Source organism: Dasypus novemcinctus, chromosome 1 (genome assembly GCF_030445035.2).
Source record: "Dasypus novemcinctus isolate mDasNov1 chromosome 1, mDasNov1.1.hap2, whole genome shotgun sequence".
In the NCBI taxonomy this organism is placed as follows: domain Eukaryota; kingdom Metazoa; phylum Chordata; class Mammalia; order Cingulata; family Dasypodidae; genus Dasypus; species Dasypus novemcinctus.
The window spans coordinates 134,733,530-134,750,121 of NC_080673.1; the positions used below are offsets into that span (position 1 = coordinate 134,733,530).

General features: G+C 34.0%; 1 protein-coding gene across 10 annotated transcripts in view; it reads right to left on the minus strand.

Annotated features, from left to right (window-relative positions):
- Nucleotides 1-1,498: 1,498 nt before the first annotated feature.
- SLC4A4 (solute carrier family 4 member 4) overlaps nt 1,499-16,592 on the minus strand; it is a 445,649-nt gene continuing 430,555 nt past the window's right edge. For all 10 annotated transcript variants that reach the window (XM_058297298.2, XM_071216116.1, XM_071216109.1 and 7 more), the window contains 4 exons: nt 14,435-14,596; nt 8,806-8,902; nt 6,333-6,412; nt 1,499-5,650 (listed from right to left, as the gene is read on the minus strand). In XM_058297298.2, coding sequence (XP_058153281.1) covers nt 6,369-6,412; nt 8,806-8,902; nt 14,435-14,596 — 303 coding nt within the window. In that variant the 3' untranslated portion in view covers nt 1,499-5,650; nt 6,333-6,368. The remainder of the gene's footprint in view (nt 5,651-6,332; nt 6,413-8,805; nt 8,903-14,434; nt 14,597-16,592) is intronic.

A 16,592-nucleotide genomic window follows, 5' to 3' on the forward strand; every position in this document is an offset into this window, starting at 1 on the left:
CACAATGTGTGTATTTTTTCATTTATTTTTTTGGGATCTCAGATTTGTATCTAAATAGCTGTATTTCCCTTCATCTCTGAGAAATTTTATTATTTTTTAGAAAATATCTTTCCTGCCATCTCTTAAGGAAACTCTATGAGTTGAGAATTGATCTCCTAGACTGATATTATATATTTACACACTTTTTCTCTTTCCTTTTGATTCTAAATTTTGGGATATTTCTTAAACTTTATCTTTCAATTATTCTTTGATTTAAAAAATGGAATCATATTTTCAATTTTAAGTGTTCTCATTCCTTGATTATTCTTTTTAAAATCACCCTGCTCTAATTTTGCATAAGCAATGTTTTCTCAAAATATAGAACAAATTAGAATATTTGAAGTTACTTCATAGGATATATATTTTCTCTTAATCTCATTCTTTCTCATTGACACTACAGGATTTCTTCAAAGGTTTTTTTATATCTTCTCTCCTCCTGCCAGGACTTAGTTAATAATACTTGTTAATCTAGTTTCTTCTCAATAATTTTCTGTTTTATTTCATCTCTTATGTTCTGAGAAGTTCACAGATGATTAAATTTGTTAGCATTTATTAGTAAAAGTAGATTGAGTGGGGATTATGCTCTCTTCCCAAAAGTACTCGAGTTGCTATGCCTAGATCTTGAGAGATAAAGTTTGGTAGCTCAGAAGCTTTTGTAGTTTACCTCCTAGTTCTCAGATGTGTGAAGTAGCATATATGAAGAGTTGTTGAACTGCACATTTCCTTTGTGGATTATACTAGATATACTTTGATCTTAATTTCTTGCTCAGCTCAGATAAAATCCAACCTCCACCCAACCCCCCATTACCACCACCATCAGCGATAGAGAGATGTTCAGAGCTATCGATTCTATATTAAGTTTCCAGGTTAAGATTGTTTTAGCTGATGTCCCCATCCCATTGCCTTTATTTCCACCAGTGTTACTTTTTACTGCTTCCAATGGATCTTTCTAATCCCTTCTATTGTTTGCTTCCTTACTGTGATTATAACTCAGGCTGAACTCAAGGTACCTAGAGAATTTCAAAGGTTACATCGAAGTTTGAATAGGCCTAGAGGAAAGGTATGTCATGTGTGTTCTGTGTCATCCCATTGGGGTGTTTTGTTTATTTAAGCAACTGTTTTTCATAAGTGCTTATGTTTATATACATCATTCCAGATGTGTATATTTCATGAACTTTATGAAAGGACAATGACAATACTACATTCTCAATGCAACCATATTCCCATTGCTCTTTTTCTTGCTTTGACCCTTGCATGATACTCTTTGTTCATATTTAGGATAATAATTCCTATAATTTCTTATTTTATATAATTTATACACTTATTTTGTCCTCCTATAAGCAATCTAAGGACAGTGGCTCCAACTCACTCAACTTGCTATTCCCTGCAGCATTCAAGGAGTAACGGAAGAGTCACTAAATTATTTGAAGAGTTGAAAAGATACACTTGACACTCATAATTCCATAAAGTTACTTTATTTTAAGTATACATTTAATTTTGAAAAATATAAATGCTAAAATATCTCATCTTCTTCATTTCTTAATTCCATAAAAGTCACAATAGAAAGCTTCATAAAACTGTAAAATACTATAATGTTATAGGAATTTTAGGTTTTATATTGGAAAAAATTATTAGTAATATATTGAAATGTTTTCTGTTCTTTATCATTTTGTCCCACCATGTTGATCTACTTCGTTTAAAATAAAAAGATGCATCATTTCTCCCAAATTAATAAAGACTTAATAGAATAAAAATAAGAATATCTGAAAGTGCGTATTGATTCTGAAAAGTAATGTGTACGGATATGTACCTGCCATGAAAATGGCTAAAAAGAGGCAACTATTCACTCTTCACATTGTAGGACTGGGACAAAGTTACTTTTAGCTCCAAAAGATTCACTGGATGACTTTAGCCCTGAGTTGAAATCTCTTTGCAATATTTGTCTGTGAAACAGAATTTGAATTTTTTTATGTACCCATAGAGCACAAAGAAATGAGCCCAAAATAGGATCTATTCAAATTTCTGATCAAAACACAACTTGACTGGTAAGCATATATTACAAAATGTTTTAAATTTCAGGTTATAATGAAGCTCAATGAAATCTGAAAACTCCCAAGACCCATCAAATAGTCAAGTGCTGTAAAATATCATTTGATCATTTGATTGTACTTAGCCACTTGGTGTCACTAGGCCCATGTTCATGATGTCAGGAGCTGATGCTAACTATGATGGAATACAAATTAGAAAATCTCAGGTTCCTGCACTAAAATCAGTAAGTGGCATGAAAAGAATTGAAGAAAGCTTTGTCCCATTCCTGAAAAATAACCTCTGTAATACAACTCAAATGGTTTTGTTTTTCAAAGATATAATTCAGCAGTCAATACATTTCAAGTACTTTAACACAGTTAAAAAAAATTCGGAAGACAATCATTCTCTATATTAAACATCAGTATAGAGCTAATAAAAGATTTACTCTGTGTATGTTGGTGCACGTGCATAAAATATACACAAACTGAATTACCAACAGCAGACAATTGTTTTCCCCCTAGTCTTGGAGGTAGGGGGTTGGAGAGGAAGGCTTTTTGTTTTCCTATTTCTTACTTCAATCATAAGTCTTTTTCCTCCGACTGTGATAGGAAAAAGAAGCAAGAGCACAACTGCCTATGGCACACAAATACTAGTTTTTTCCCATAGTAGAGAACAATGACTTTTACCATGGAAAAGAGTGTCTCTAAGAGATTTTCTTTCAAATGCCAAGCCAGAGACATTTGTGATCCTTTGCCATGTAGTCCCTGGTGAACAATGTGGAGTGTATACTTAGTCTTGCTTTTAGCAACTTGAATCGTTTTGCTCTGCCTTCTCACCAAGGAGAAATACTTTGTGAAAAATTTACTGTTCTATTATGCAGGTCCTGCTTACAAAGAAATAAGACATGCAGAAATCTGGCTAGTTCTTAGACAGATAATCTGGTGGCTCTGCATGAGTTTGGTACACTTCTGTTTCTCTGAAAGTAATGATTTTTAAAAAACTTCCCTAGGTCTCAGAATATTGAAAAGGTTTTATATTCACTCTTCCTTTCAGCAAAGGTAAGATATTATTCTGTGGTCACATCATGAATATCAACCTTCTATCACAGAATATAGGTAATCAGTGGAAGCACCGATAGCTTTTAGATCTATGCCAAGCTGAAATTATGAGTTAATTTGCTTCAGTTCTTTGAAAGATACAGATTGGGGCATGAATCCTTCTGCTATGATTAGCAAAAATATTATTATACCTAGAGTTTTTATGAAGGTAAATAAAAGTGTCTTTAACAAGATCATAAGTTAGGCTGAATGTATTATGCTTGACTGTTTAACCATTTTTACCAATGTTTCTATCAATAAAGAAAAAGGGAAAGTCTTATATAGTTTTATTTGAAGGCAATAGAAAACTAGATAAGACAGAATAATGGTTTTAAGGATAACTATAAAAATGTGATACCAAAATTTGGCATGTGTGATTTTAACACAATAACTTGTTATTCCCTACTATAATTTTAATGAAAAAATTTGCAGGTCATTAATCTTTAATTTATATAAAACTAAAAGTTTTAAGATTATTGGATACTATAAAAGTAATAGCTAATTCAAGAGAATAAAAATTTTGTAATCAAGATTTCAAGAGGACAGAATCACAATTAATATAAGAATGAGTGGGAGTCAATATATATGTTATGAAACCAAAATAAGTGGTTTCATTCTGCTTCTAGTATTCTTCCAACAACTTGTTATAGTTAGGATATATTACAAATGTATTATATGAATCCAAAATTATGGATTCAACACTTAAATTGTTGTTTTCAATACACATTCACAGTATATAATGCAGCCTATTAAAAACATTACATTTAAATACCATGCTAAATTTGGTTAATATAGATCTAATTTTCCATATGGTACTTTGAAACATACACATACAAACATATATACATATAAATATCTTAAATGTCCCAATCTCAAAGAACTGCCTTTACATCCTAAAAAAAAGTGTGAGTATTGCTAAAGTGTATACACCTATACTGCAGATCTATCTGTATTCCCGTACACACTTTGAAGATGTGTAGATTGTCTATTAATATTCCTTTGGATTTTATATTGTAAATATGGGTCATTTTATCAGTGATGGTGACTGATAATCAATAAAATACATTTACTCTCATTTGCATAATGGTAAATCTCTTGGATCCCTGGATATACGGATATTTTCATATGTGGTTGGGTTTTATGAAAACTGACACAAGGGGCTCAACAACAATTTCCTTCACCTACCTTCACTCTTTCTCTAACTTTGCACATTTGTGCACCAGCCACACACAGAGTACACACGCAAACACACAAATACTTCAAAATGAAAAAATGTCTAACAATACTGCAGAGGACATTGACATAGTAATACAATCAGCATCTGTGCAGGGATACTACTATTTTGAGAGTATCAATTATGCCCATTACATAGGAGTTACTTCCTTTTCCCCCAATCACCTTCATAGAAAATTATATTTCTTTTACAGAAAGGGAAAAATAGATGCTTAGAAACATGGTGTTTTTAATTTGATCTAGGTCTCTGGCTTACCCTAGAGATTGTGTATTTGTGTGTGTGTGTAAAAATCACATTATATACAATATAATTTTTACAGAAAGCCTGGCAGCTACAAATAAGAGGTAGAACTACTCAAAACTATGTTTCCTGCTGCAGGAAAAAAATTCATTTTCTTTACAGTAATTAAAAAAAAGTTTAAAAAATTGACAAAAAATAAGTTGCAGGTTAGGCCCCATAATTTAAACAACAAAATCTAGGAAGAAAAATATTCTTCAATGTACTCAACAGAGAAGTTCATTAAAGGGTTAAAAAAAGTTGCATAGGAAAAAGGGACATTCCAGCAGTTGCTACAATGATGGCAATAGTTTCTCTACAGGAAGTAAAGTACCTTTAGTGTTTTTTCTTTTAATAACTAAGATTTGGGCTTTCAAGCAAGAGCAAGTTAGAATAGCAGCACTTTTTCCAGTCCTGGAGAGCTCTTTAAACAAGAAGGAAATCTGTCTGGAGGTCAGGGTTTGTTCTACCAGACAGAGAGACAAGCCAGTAAGCACAGCTCCAAAGCTAAATTTCTAAGTCCCTTCAATATTTTAATAAAAGGTGCTATAAAATCCTTAATACCTTTGCCCTCTGCTTAAGAAAGGAAAAGGATAGGGTCTGTGTGTGTCTTGAGACAGATGAATATGATTGTCATAGGACACATCTGAAAGTATAAGAAAAAAGGGAGATTCTACAGATGTTATTTTTAAGGTATGGTACACTATTGTATTGATTTTACCTATGCAAGAGAGAAGCAAAGAGAGTGCTATATTATTTGGCCAGTGACCAAAAACAAACAAAACAAAACACAAATTATAAAATAAACAAATAATCAGACGAAAACAAGAACATGAACAACAAAACTCAGTTTTAAGAAAGACACACAGGTTATAATGTAGTTTCTGTTCCCTTGCTCCTCCAGAAATAATCATTGTCTTCAGGCTCAAGTTCTATTCTAATTTGAGGCACAACTTTTACTGGAGTTCTAGGAGGACTAGGGAAAAAGAAAAAAGAAAGGAAATAGTAAGTACATCAGATTTCCTTTATCATCCATTAATTATTTATACATGGTATAGAGCCAAACATGTCATTTTTTATTCTCTCTCTATATATTTCCCCCTTTATTAAAAAAACACAACTGAAATTTTTAAATGCAATGAAGATAGCAATAGAGTGAAAAAATTTAAGTAAAAATGTTATTAGAATATTTATATTGAAAAAGCAACACCAACCTAAGAAGGGACATGTATCAAGTACATTATACTGTGAGTGATTAAAGAGCAAAAAAACTAAAATGAAGAAAACATTTAGATAATCAGGTAGGACCTGAAATCTCAGAGACTTGTTAAGAGGGAAGGAAATTACTTCAGGAGAGCTGCCAGGAAACACCAATTACCCATTAAATCAGAAATGATACTGAAATTATAAGAGCTAATGTTGATCCTGGACTTTAAATTAGTGGTACTGAAAGGTTCCATTATTTCTAAGAATACATAGGTCTCTAAGAATACATTCTGCCAGTAAAAGCTGGGGTGAAGTTTGGGAGTTGGTCATTTATTTAAGATAAATTGGCGAGAGGAAGGAGAACAAGGCATTCTGACAGTAATCCACCCTTGAATACATTTATTTGCGGCAATCATCTCATTGAAAAACATAAAATATGGGCTGTCCTTTACCTTGGTATACCAAGTGACTGAAGGAAAGGAATTTTATCAGCATGATGTGTGGCGTTCAAGGAATGTTGATGATCTTTCTCCTGGGGAAAAAATGTTTAAAAAATCATAAATAGTAGGTCTTTTGGCAATATATATAATAAAAGTAAAAATAAAAATCTTCACAAAAACCAGTCTGTCCACCCCATTGATGCTTCTTTCACAAGTCGGGAGAGTAATAAATTTAGACAATTTAACTATATAAAGCTATATAAAGCTAATCGGCTAAGTGGTGATAAAAAGTTAAGGTCACTTTGATTCTTCCACTCTGGGTTTTCTGGGATAGGCTAATGTTGTTCGTTCCACTAAGAGCAGAAAGAGGGGCATCATTTTTAGAGGGTGCTAGCATCAATTTTAATGTCCAAGGCTTGCCCTTGTTTTTACTTCCATCTTCAGCATTCACCATTTTACCTTGCTGGTTTTCATGATAAGAGGAAAATCAAAAGATTTTGAGGAACTCTATTTCTATCAATTTTATTCTTCCATGGATTATAATAAAAGATCAACATGACATTAGAAAAGCTGTCAGAATGATCAAGTTGATTTTACCTAAGTAAATTTCTAATAAATACCAAATCAACTTTCAATTTATCCTTTAAATGGATTTCTGAGAGGATGAAGAAAACTAGCACTAAATAAGCAATCTGCCATAAACTTTCTCCAGGAGTCTCAAATTCTGGCTACTGGTGGTCTTTTGTAGGCAGCTTTTAAATCACCCTTAGAAGGGCTCTACTAAGTTATGATGCCAACTGAAGACATACAGGCTGTGTTCCTTTCACAGTCTCTATTCACCATAGTGTTCTAGAGATGCAAAATAAAGCCAGATCATGGTTTTTGGGCTTGAATTCAAATAGATAATCTTCTTAATCAAATCCCATTTATAGGAATGAGCAGAAATTAGTCTTTAAATTGGACTGCAAAGAGAGAATGCTTTAAGGCTTTGTTCTTTAAACTCAGTGTGGTAACCAGCTTCCATGATCTCTCCCAATGATCCCTGCTTCCTAATGTTTGTATCCTTGGTAATTTCCACCCACATTGTATCATAGTTGGTCCGTGTGACCAATACATTGTGGCAGAATTGATGGTATGCCTCTTCAGAGATAAGGTTATAAAATATTGCAGCTTTGTCTTGCTTACTCTCTGTCCCTGATCACTTGCTCTGGGGGAAGCCATGTCATGAAAAGCCTATGGAGACACCCATGTCACAAGGGACAGAAGCTGCTTGCCAAAAGCCTTGTGAGTAGGCTTGGAGGCAAATTCTCCTGTTCCACTCAAGTCTTCAGAGACTGCAGCCCCAGCACACAGCTTGATTACAACCTCAAGAGAAACTCTTAGCCAGAACCACCAAGCTCAGGTGTCCCTAAACTTCTGAACTTCAGGAACTGAGAAAAATATTTGTTTGTTGCTTTAAGCTTCTAAGTTTTGTGGCAATTTGTTACACAGAAATAGATAATTAATACACCCATTTCCTATCAGTTGTCATTAATTTTAAAATTTCCTTGTATGTTCTTATTGAAGTTGAAGTGGCACTGTCAAATAGAAATAAAAATGCCTTGACTGTCCTTTTTTTCCACAAAAGGTCAGCATAATTTAAAGTATACCTGGGTGTATGTTATATAAACGCCACTACCATCTAAAATAATATATTTTCTTTAAATGAGAACTCAAAGTGAAAAGTAGTTTGGAAGCAATAGCTCCTTGCTACTGGAATTGCTTAAGATATTTAATAATGTTACTAAAGAGGTTTTTTCCCCCTTTTAAAGTGGTCTAATACTCAATTACAAAAGAAAGATGACATGTCACAAACCATTACAACTTAGCCACCAATATATTATCCCAGAAATACCAGTCCAGTTATAAAAGGTGATTTTGAAATAGCAGAAGGCAATGAAAAAATTAAAAAGAAAATGTACATATCTTATGTTATACCTAAAAAGTTGTGCTAATTTCATGATTGCCAATTTAACTGAAAATAACAATTATTTCAAATTCCTAATGTTAATAATTGATTCATTAATCATTGAGAAACTCATGATGCAATTTCTCTTTTGAGTTGATTTGGTCATTGGCTGAAACCTAAGGAAGACAAACAGTAACAGACAGTGAAGTAGTACTATAAGCTACAATCCTAAATATCAGTGGAAGAAAGAAAAATCAATTAAAAACATGGTTATAAATTTAGCAAATAAAAGAAACTGGTGATTACTTGGGTCAGGGAGATTACCAACCAACACTTAAAAGGTTATAGATGAAAGGAAGAAGTTAAGAGTGAAGCTCAGGGAATGTAAAAACAAATTTAGATAATAATTAATCTCAGTCTCCACAAAGAAAAAAAGAGAAAATACAGGGAAAGTTGATGTAGATGATCGTTCTAAAGGCTTTATCTTCAAGTGTGAATTATAGTCAAGCAGGCATGCAAGAGGTTAGTTCTACTCACTGTCAGAAGGTTTGCTATCACTTAGGAAAGGTTGCTGTTCCATGATGTCCATTGGAATTTTAATACTTGGAACTTTTTCTGAGTATGGGCAGTCAGACTGTGAAAGAAATGTATAAAAGATTTTAGAAGTTTTTACGATACAGTTTTCCTTACCTCCCAGTATAAATCAAACCTATTGTATTATTTTTGGTGTTAGGGAGAAAACCCTAGCTAGAATGTTTCCTACTATCCTAACTTCTGAAATTCTACACCATCTTTCCCCATCATGATGGTTTTCCTCTTTTCTGAGTTAAATGGGATTGAGCAAATAAAAGTTAGAACCATAAGAAATGGAGATCACTATAACTTGAAACAATTGTGAAGCTTTCCATAAGCGAGATTCCCGATCAGCAAACATTGACAGGGTTGTGGCATGTGTGAAGCAAATAATCTCACTATGAAAACAGATTACATCTCCTGCTTTAAAAACTCCTAGGAAATTTCCCAAACTATAATATGACCTTAGATTCTTGTTTGGCTTGTGCTTCTGAATCCACTTCCAGAAATGATTACTCCACTTTTTCTTTGAAGACAGGAGGAATACTTTTTCTAACGACCTCTCTCAAGGAGTCCTCCTTATACACTCGAAAATAAACCTCTCTCCCTTACTCCAATACTCATCAAATACTATTTTATAGTTAAAGGGACTTTTCAACTTGCTGGCACCAAAGATATTGGAAAACTTAAGGAAAATAAAATAAAAAAGAATGTTGTCTTGTCTATGATGGTCAAATAAGAATAGAATCAAAATCATAATAAAATGGTAAAACCAGGAAGCTAATCACAGGACTGTTTAAAGAGCAAAACCACATGGCCAAAACTGTAAAGGATTTCGACAGGATTACTACTTTCCTTTCAGAGAATCCAAATAGATGTTCAGACTGAAAAGATCCAATTCATCTCTTAACTGAAAGTATCAAGGAGATGAGCTTTACTTGAAAGAAAGAATATTAGAAACTAGGGTTCAAATAAAATAATGAAAAATAAATCTTAACTTAAGTCTACTCCCCACATTGAAAATGACTGTATGAGGAAATCTAAAAGGAGAAATGACACAGAATATATTTTACTCAACTAAGATAATGCACTTAAAATGATCAAAAATGATGTTCATGCACCTACTTTATGAGAAGATATGAGCCATCTATATGCTATCTGCAAGAGACTCACCTTAGACTAAAGGATACCAAGAGATTGAAAGTGAAAGGCTGGAGAAAGATATTCCATGTATGCAGTAACCAAAGAAAAAAGTTGGAGTAGCAATACTTGTATCAGATGAAAGAGACTTTAAAAGACACTAGTAATGCACAATCTGAGGAGGAAGTAAAGGAAAAAAAATCCATTTACAATACTGACTAGAAGAGTCAAATATTTAGGAATTAACCAAGGATATAAAGCACTTGTATTCAGAAAACTATAACTCATGGTTAAAAGAAATAAAGAAAGACCTAAATAATTGGAAGAATATTCCATGCTCCGGGATTGGAAGACTAAATACCATTAAGATGTCAATCCTACTCAAATTGATATACAGATTCAATGCATTCCTATAAAAATTCCACCAGCAATTTTTAAGCAAATGGAAAACACAATGATCAAATTTATTTGGAACGGTAAAGGGTCCCAAATAGTCAAAAACATCTTAAAAAGGAAAAGGAAAGTTGGAGGACTCTCACTTCTGGACTTGAAATCATATTACCTAGCTATGGTGTTAAAAACAGCATGGTAGTGGCATAAAGATAGATACATCGACCAACAGAACCGAACTGATGGTTCAGAAACAGGCCATTATGTCTATGGTCAAGTGTTTTTTTGAAAAGCCTGTCAGACCCACCCAGGTGGGGCAGAATAGGCTGTTCAACAAATGGGGATGGGAGAACTGGATATCCATAGCCAAAAGAAAGAAAGAGGACCCTTATCTCATACCTTATACAAGAATTAACTCAAAATGGATCAAAGACCTAAATATAAAAGCAAGAACCATAAAGTTTCTAGAAGAAAGTATAGGGAAACATCTTCAAGACCTGGTGGTAGGTGGTGGATTCTTAAAGGAGATAACAGGAGGGCTAAGAAAGGCTTAGAAGTTTTAATTAGCTTTACTGTAAAAGTGTGGAAATGTATAGAGTTGATGGTAACACATTATAATGAGTAACAACTGGTTTATGAGTGGGAATGTGACAGTAAAGGATAGTCTAGGGATGTAAATGTCAACTGAAAGAAAGTTAGAGAATAATTGAGGGACTGAATAACACAGTGAACCTAGAAGTGGTTGAGAATAGTGGTTGATAGTACAGATGCAAGAAGTGCCCTTCTGTGAACTAAAGCTGATGTATCTCACTATTGCAGGGTGGTGGGAATGTGGAGAAGCATGGAAAAAATACAACTGGAGTGACCTACAGACTGTGGTTAACAGCAATATTGTAATATCCACGCATCTTTGCCAAAGACATACTGTGTTGATAATGGGGGAGTATGAAGTCTATGCTATGGACCAGAGTTGGATAATATTATGTCATGATCTGTAACAAATGCTCCACCACAGCATGGTGTGTTGATGAATGTGTACTGTTTGGGAGTTCTATGCACATGCATGCTTGTTTTGTAGGTTCACAACTTCTGTAATAAAAATGTATTTAAAAAAATAACAGGATGGGTTGGGAGGAAATACACAAATGTCTCACAACAATGTAAGGTGTTGGTGTTGGGCTGATGTATGGGACCCTGGTATGGTGCTATGCATGTTTGATTTGTAAGCTCACAACTTTTACTATACACTTAATGTTCACGTATGTCCATGTATGAATGATATAAAAAAATTATAGGGTCCTTTGGGGGAAAATAAACCAAATGTAAGATAATTTGGTTAGTAGTAATATTTTGAGGATGCTCTTTCATCATTTGTTAAAAATGTCTCACAACAATTCAAGGTATGGATGGTAGAGTGAGGTGAGATGTGAGAGCCTGGTATGATGTTACATATATTTGTTTCATAAGTTCACAACTTTTATTATATACTTACTGCTTATGCATGTTTATGTATGAATGATATACATCAATACATTTTTTAAATGGAGAAAAAAATGACGAAAGGCAAAATGATAGCAAGTCAAATTTTTCAATATTACTGATCAGAAATATTAGAACTATAAACTTCATGCCCCTGTATGACTGTCTGTATCCATGGCCCTCACACTGTGAGACTATCAGGTGAACATTAGGAGAGTAACTTTAAAAATTTAGGTCCCCCAAATAATGGGATCAAAACATAGAACTTGCCACCTAGATTTACTCTAAATTGGCAGGTTAGATTCTTTACCGAGGAACAAATGTATATTTTGTTTGCAGTGGGGAAAGGGGGAAAGGGAGCCAAGAAGAGGATTAGAAAAAGAAAGGAAACATGATCTCACATAATCTTCAGGAAATCTGTTGAAAATATAAAATTGAAGATGGTAAAAATTGTTAATAAAAGAATAGCACCGTTTAAATATTTGTTGAAAATCAAATCTAAGAATTGCAAGAGACTCCTCAGGAGTTCATTTGCTCCAACTATTGGCATTAGGGAGCACTAAATTTAAATCATTCCTTAAAGTTGATATTTTACTATTTTTTCTTAAAAACCACTAGAGAAAAGGATTCCACATTCTTATTTCATATGTTCACAATATGTATGAGTGTACAAACTGAGAGTCTCTTTTAAAAATTGAGAGTCTCTTTTAAAAATTTATGATTAGGGAAGAGGACTTGGCCCAATGGATAGGGCGTCTGCTTACCACATGGGAGGTGTGCGGTTGAAACCCCGGACCTCCTTGACCCATGTGGAGCTGGACCATGAGCAGTGCTGTTGTGTGCAAGGAGTGCCTTGCCACGCAGGGGTGTCCCCTGCGTAGGGGAGCCCCATGCACAAGGAGTGCACCCTGTAAGGAGAGTATGCCCAGCGCGAAAGCAAGTGCAGCCTGCCCAAGAATGGCGCCGCACACATGGAGACCTGACACAACAAGATAAGGCAACAAAAAGAAACACAGATTCCCAGTGCCACTGATAAGGATAGAAGTGGTCACAAAAGAACACACAGCAAATGGCAGACAACTAGGGGAGGCGGGGGAGAAATAAATAAATAAATAAATCTTTTTTAAAAAATTAAACACTGCTTCATTCATCTCAAAATTTCAGGCAACTTTTTAAACATTTTCTTGGTCTAGAAATTTATTTCAATTTTTGATTTCTATTTGAATGCATAAACAATCATTCATCTTAACATGCATCTTAATCTCTGTTGCAATTTAAACATAATCTCCTCTTTTCTGTCATTATTGGAAACAAATTCTATATACTTGTTCTTATTGAAGATAAATGATTACAGTCATAAAAGCTCCCTCAGAAGCTTTTTTCCTTTGGTTAAATGTACTTCATATATTTAGCCATTTTCTTTTTAGATCAATTTATGTAAAATCCAATTCTCTCTGCTGCCTTACTTCACTGTACTATTTCCAAGTTCTACAAAAAGAATATAATGAGACAGCCTGACCAATTGGAAATAATTGGGACAGTCATAGATTAGAATTTTGGCATTGTTACTTATGGTTGTTATACTTGGAAAAATAACATTTCTTAATTTAAATTCTTACCTGTAAAATAGGAACAAAATACATACTTTAAACAACTGCTATGACAAATCAGAATAAAAAGACATTGCCATTAAAAACTACTAAGTACAGAATGGACACTTATTAAAAAGTAACTATACTCCCACTTTAGACTGGTGATAAAAAAAAATTTTGATAATGCACTGCATAAAATCCAGAACAAATCATCACATAGAAAATGTCATTTTGTCAGTATTTTCAAAAGACTACTAAAATAAACACTGTGTGTGAAGATAAAAAAATCCTAGCTTTTCTCTTAATATTGGTTACAGACTCTATTAGAGAATCTGCATTTCTGAAATGGGCAATAATTTTATTTCTCAATTTTATCAGTCAATGGCAGGAGGACGATCTGGACTGTAACAATAACCACAAGTATATAAAAAGAACCCAAACTCTAGCTCCCTTTCTATTTTATTGAAGGTTATTAGAAAACAATCACAAATCATGTTAGTATAAACAGAGTGTGTGTTTAAGTACAATAGCAGAGAACTTTGGTTGAGCACATCCTCAAGTAGAGACAGGGATTATGTAGGTTGAGATTGATGTCTAACCATGTTATGCTTAAAACTACAAATTAAGTTTGTTCTCTCAAACTTAATGTCTGGATTATCAATAGGAAAGTAAAAACATTTTATAGCTTTATCAAGCAACCTCCTTCACATCTCTGAGACTGTAGTTCTTTAAATGTGGTAATGTTGTGCGCTTTTTTTTTTAGAAGTCACTATGCCAATATTAGGCATTAATGGTTACAGAAAGATTTCAGAAAATATAAAACACTAACAAGAGAAAATAAAGGACAAAAGAAGGAGAAATGAGTGGCATGTGATGCAGTCAGATTTATGTTCTTGGAGCTCAGCAACCCTCTATCTTGCATCAGGGATAAGAAATACATTTTTCAGCTTTACTTAGCTAGCTTTATTTTGGAATTTTGGAAAATTTCTTACATCATCATTGTCACTGTCCAGACTTCCTTTCTTCTTCTTCTTTTTCTTCTCATCTTCCTTCTTTTTCTTGTCCTTTTCTGGAATGACATCGTCAAGGAAGCTGAGGTCATGCTGGGAGAAGAGGTAGTCCATGCCTTTTCTGACAGCTACAAGTGCCAAGATCTGAGAGGATACAGGTAAAAAGTATGTAAGATTGCCATGTAAGATGAATTAATAGTGCATATTATTTCCCATATCAAAATAAGCAGAAGTCTGTTTAGTAAAAGACTAAACCATGACAGAATTCTTGCTTGAATGGGCTTATATTAAGTAGAACATAAATGTTTTATTTAGGGGAAAGTTGATTCATAAAAGTCTTAGCTAACACTCGTTTTGTTTTGTCCATTGAAACGTGTGGACTCATTCAACTAGAATTTTAATGTGAAAGAAATATTTTTTGAAACAGGTCTTTAATAAAATAATTAAAAGTTTAAAGGGGAAAACCTGTAAATTTTAAATTATTTGAAATTAAAACATCATGTTTTTTAAAAAGAGAAAATCTGTATATTACACAGTGCATTAAGACACCTTCCAAATACTAACAATGAGGAAGCCCTTGAATGTCTGCATAAATCACTTAATTTACTGGGCTATTTCAATAATTACCATTAAGTGAATAGTTACCATATGCCAAATGCTGTGCTAAATTCTAAGGGAATTTTATCTTATTTATTCTCTACCACAACCCCAAGAAGTAGATATTATTATCTCCATCTTCAATTGAGGAAAATGAAGTTTAAGATGTTAAGTATCTTATGCAAGATCACAATGCCAGATAAAGGAAGGATACAAAGAGTCCCAGCTGTCTGCCTCCAAAACCAGCATTCTTAACCTGTGAGTCTTTGATTCTAAGAATGGCGCTTGAGAAGTAAGTTAAGATACATTAAAGATGATTTTTCTTAGTAAAATTAATATGCAATAGGAAGTAGGAATCTAAGACTTGGGTCCTGGTTCAACCCCAAATTAAACAGCTGTCCTTATTTACATCATACTCTCTATGTTTCAGTATCTTCATCTCCCAGAAAAATTAATAATATCTACCCTATTAAAAGTTTATAAGGTTCTTTTGAGATCAAATATAAACTCTAAAAAGATAAAAGTTATTTACACAGGGACGGCATTTTTCATTACTATTTGGCATATATAATTAAGTAATTTACAGGGTATATTTAAAACTTGTCCAGTTCTAACTTCATTTTTTCCTAGTTATAGCAGAACTACTAGGTAGGTATGTGATACTGTTAGGTAAATGAGCATCAGTCCTCACATTCAGTGTGTGTTTCAGTAAGTTAATGAGTTTGAGTTTAAAAAGAGAGAAAAGAGACCATCAAGAAGAAAAAGTTAGTGACATCAACAAGGCGAAGTAAGACATCTCCTGAAAAAGTCTACCCAGAGATTCAGTCAATAAAAGGACAAATATCACCTTCTTAGACCTCTGGAGAATGGTAGAGACTGGAGAAGGACTCCACAAATGCTGAATCAAAGAAACAGAAAAATACCAGGTAAGAAAATTCAATCCCAGGCTACCAGTCTTTTCCTATTGCCCTTTCCCTCATTCAGTCCTGCAGAGCTTGGGAGTCACATAGAAGTAACATAGACCAAGTCCCTCCCACCACAGGCAAAAAGTGTAGAACTCACAGCAGTGAGTTAGAACTCCATGCATATCCAAGCACAGGACCTAAGTCCACAGAGACCCAGAATGGAACACAAAGTGCTGAGGAGTGCTGCATATACAAGGGCACATGGGGAGGGGGAGGGAAGAGAAACTGCAATAGAAAGGCTGGGACAAACTGCTGTGCTCTCACTCAATCCAGTTTCAGTTGGTTGGATCACCTAAAGGTAAAACAGACTTTTCTGAAGTGACCCACTTTTTTGGATTGACCGCATTTGGCTCCATGGGGTGGGATACCCTAATAGGGAAGAAACTGGAGGTAGAAAACCTCACACCCAAAAAAGCTGGGGAGGAAGGTTAAACTGAACTGCTGCAAAACAGGATGGGTACAAGAACTGAAAATTGTAAGGAAAACAGAGCACTGAGTGAGGGAGAGAATTTAAATAAATGATAGGAGCTGGAGAAAAAAAATCTGCACACACACACAAACAAAACAGAAGTAAACAA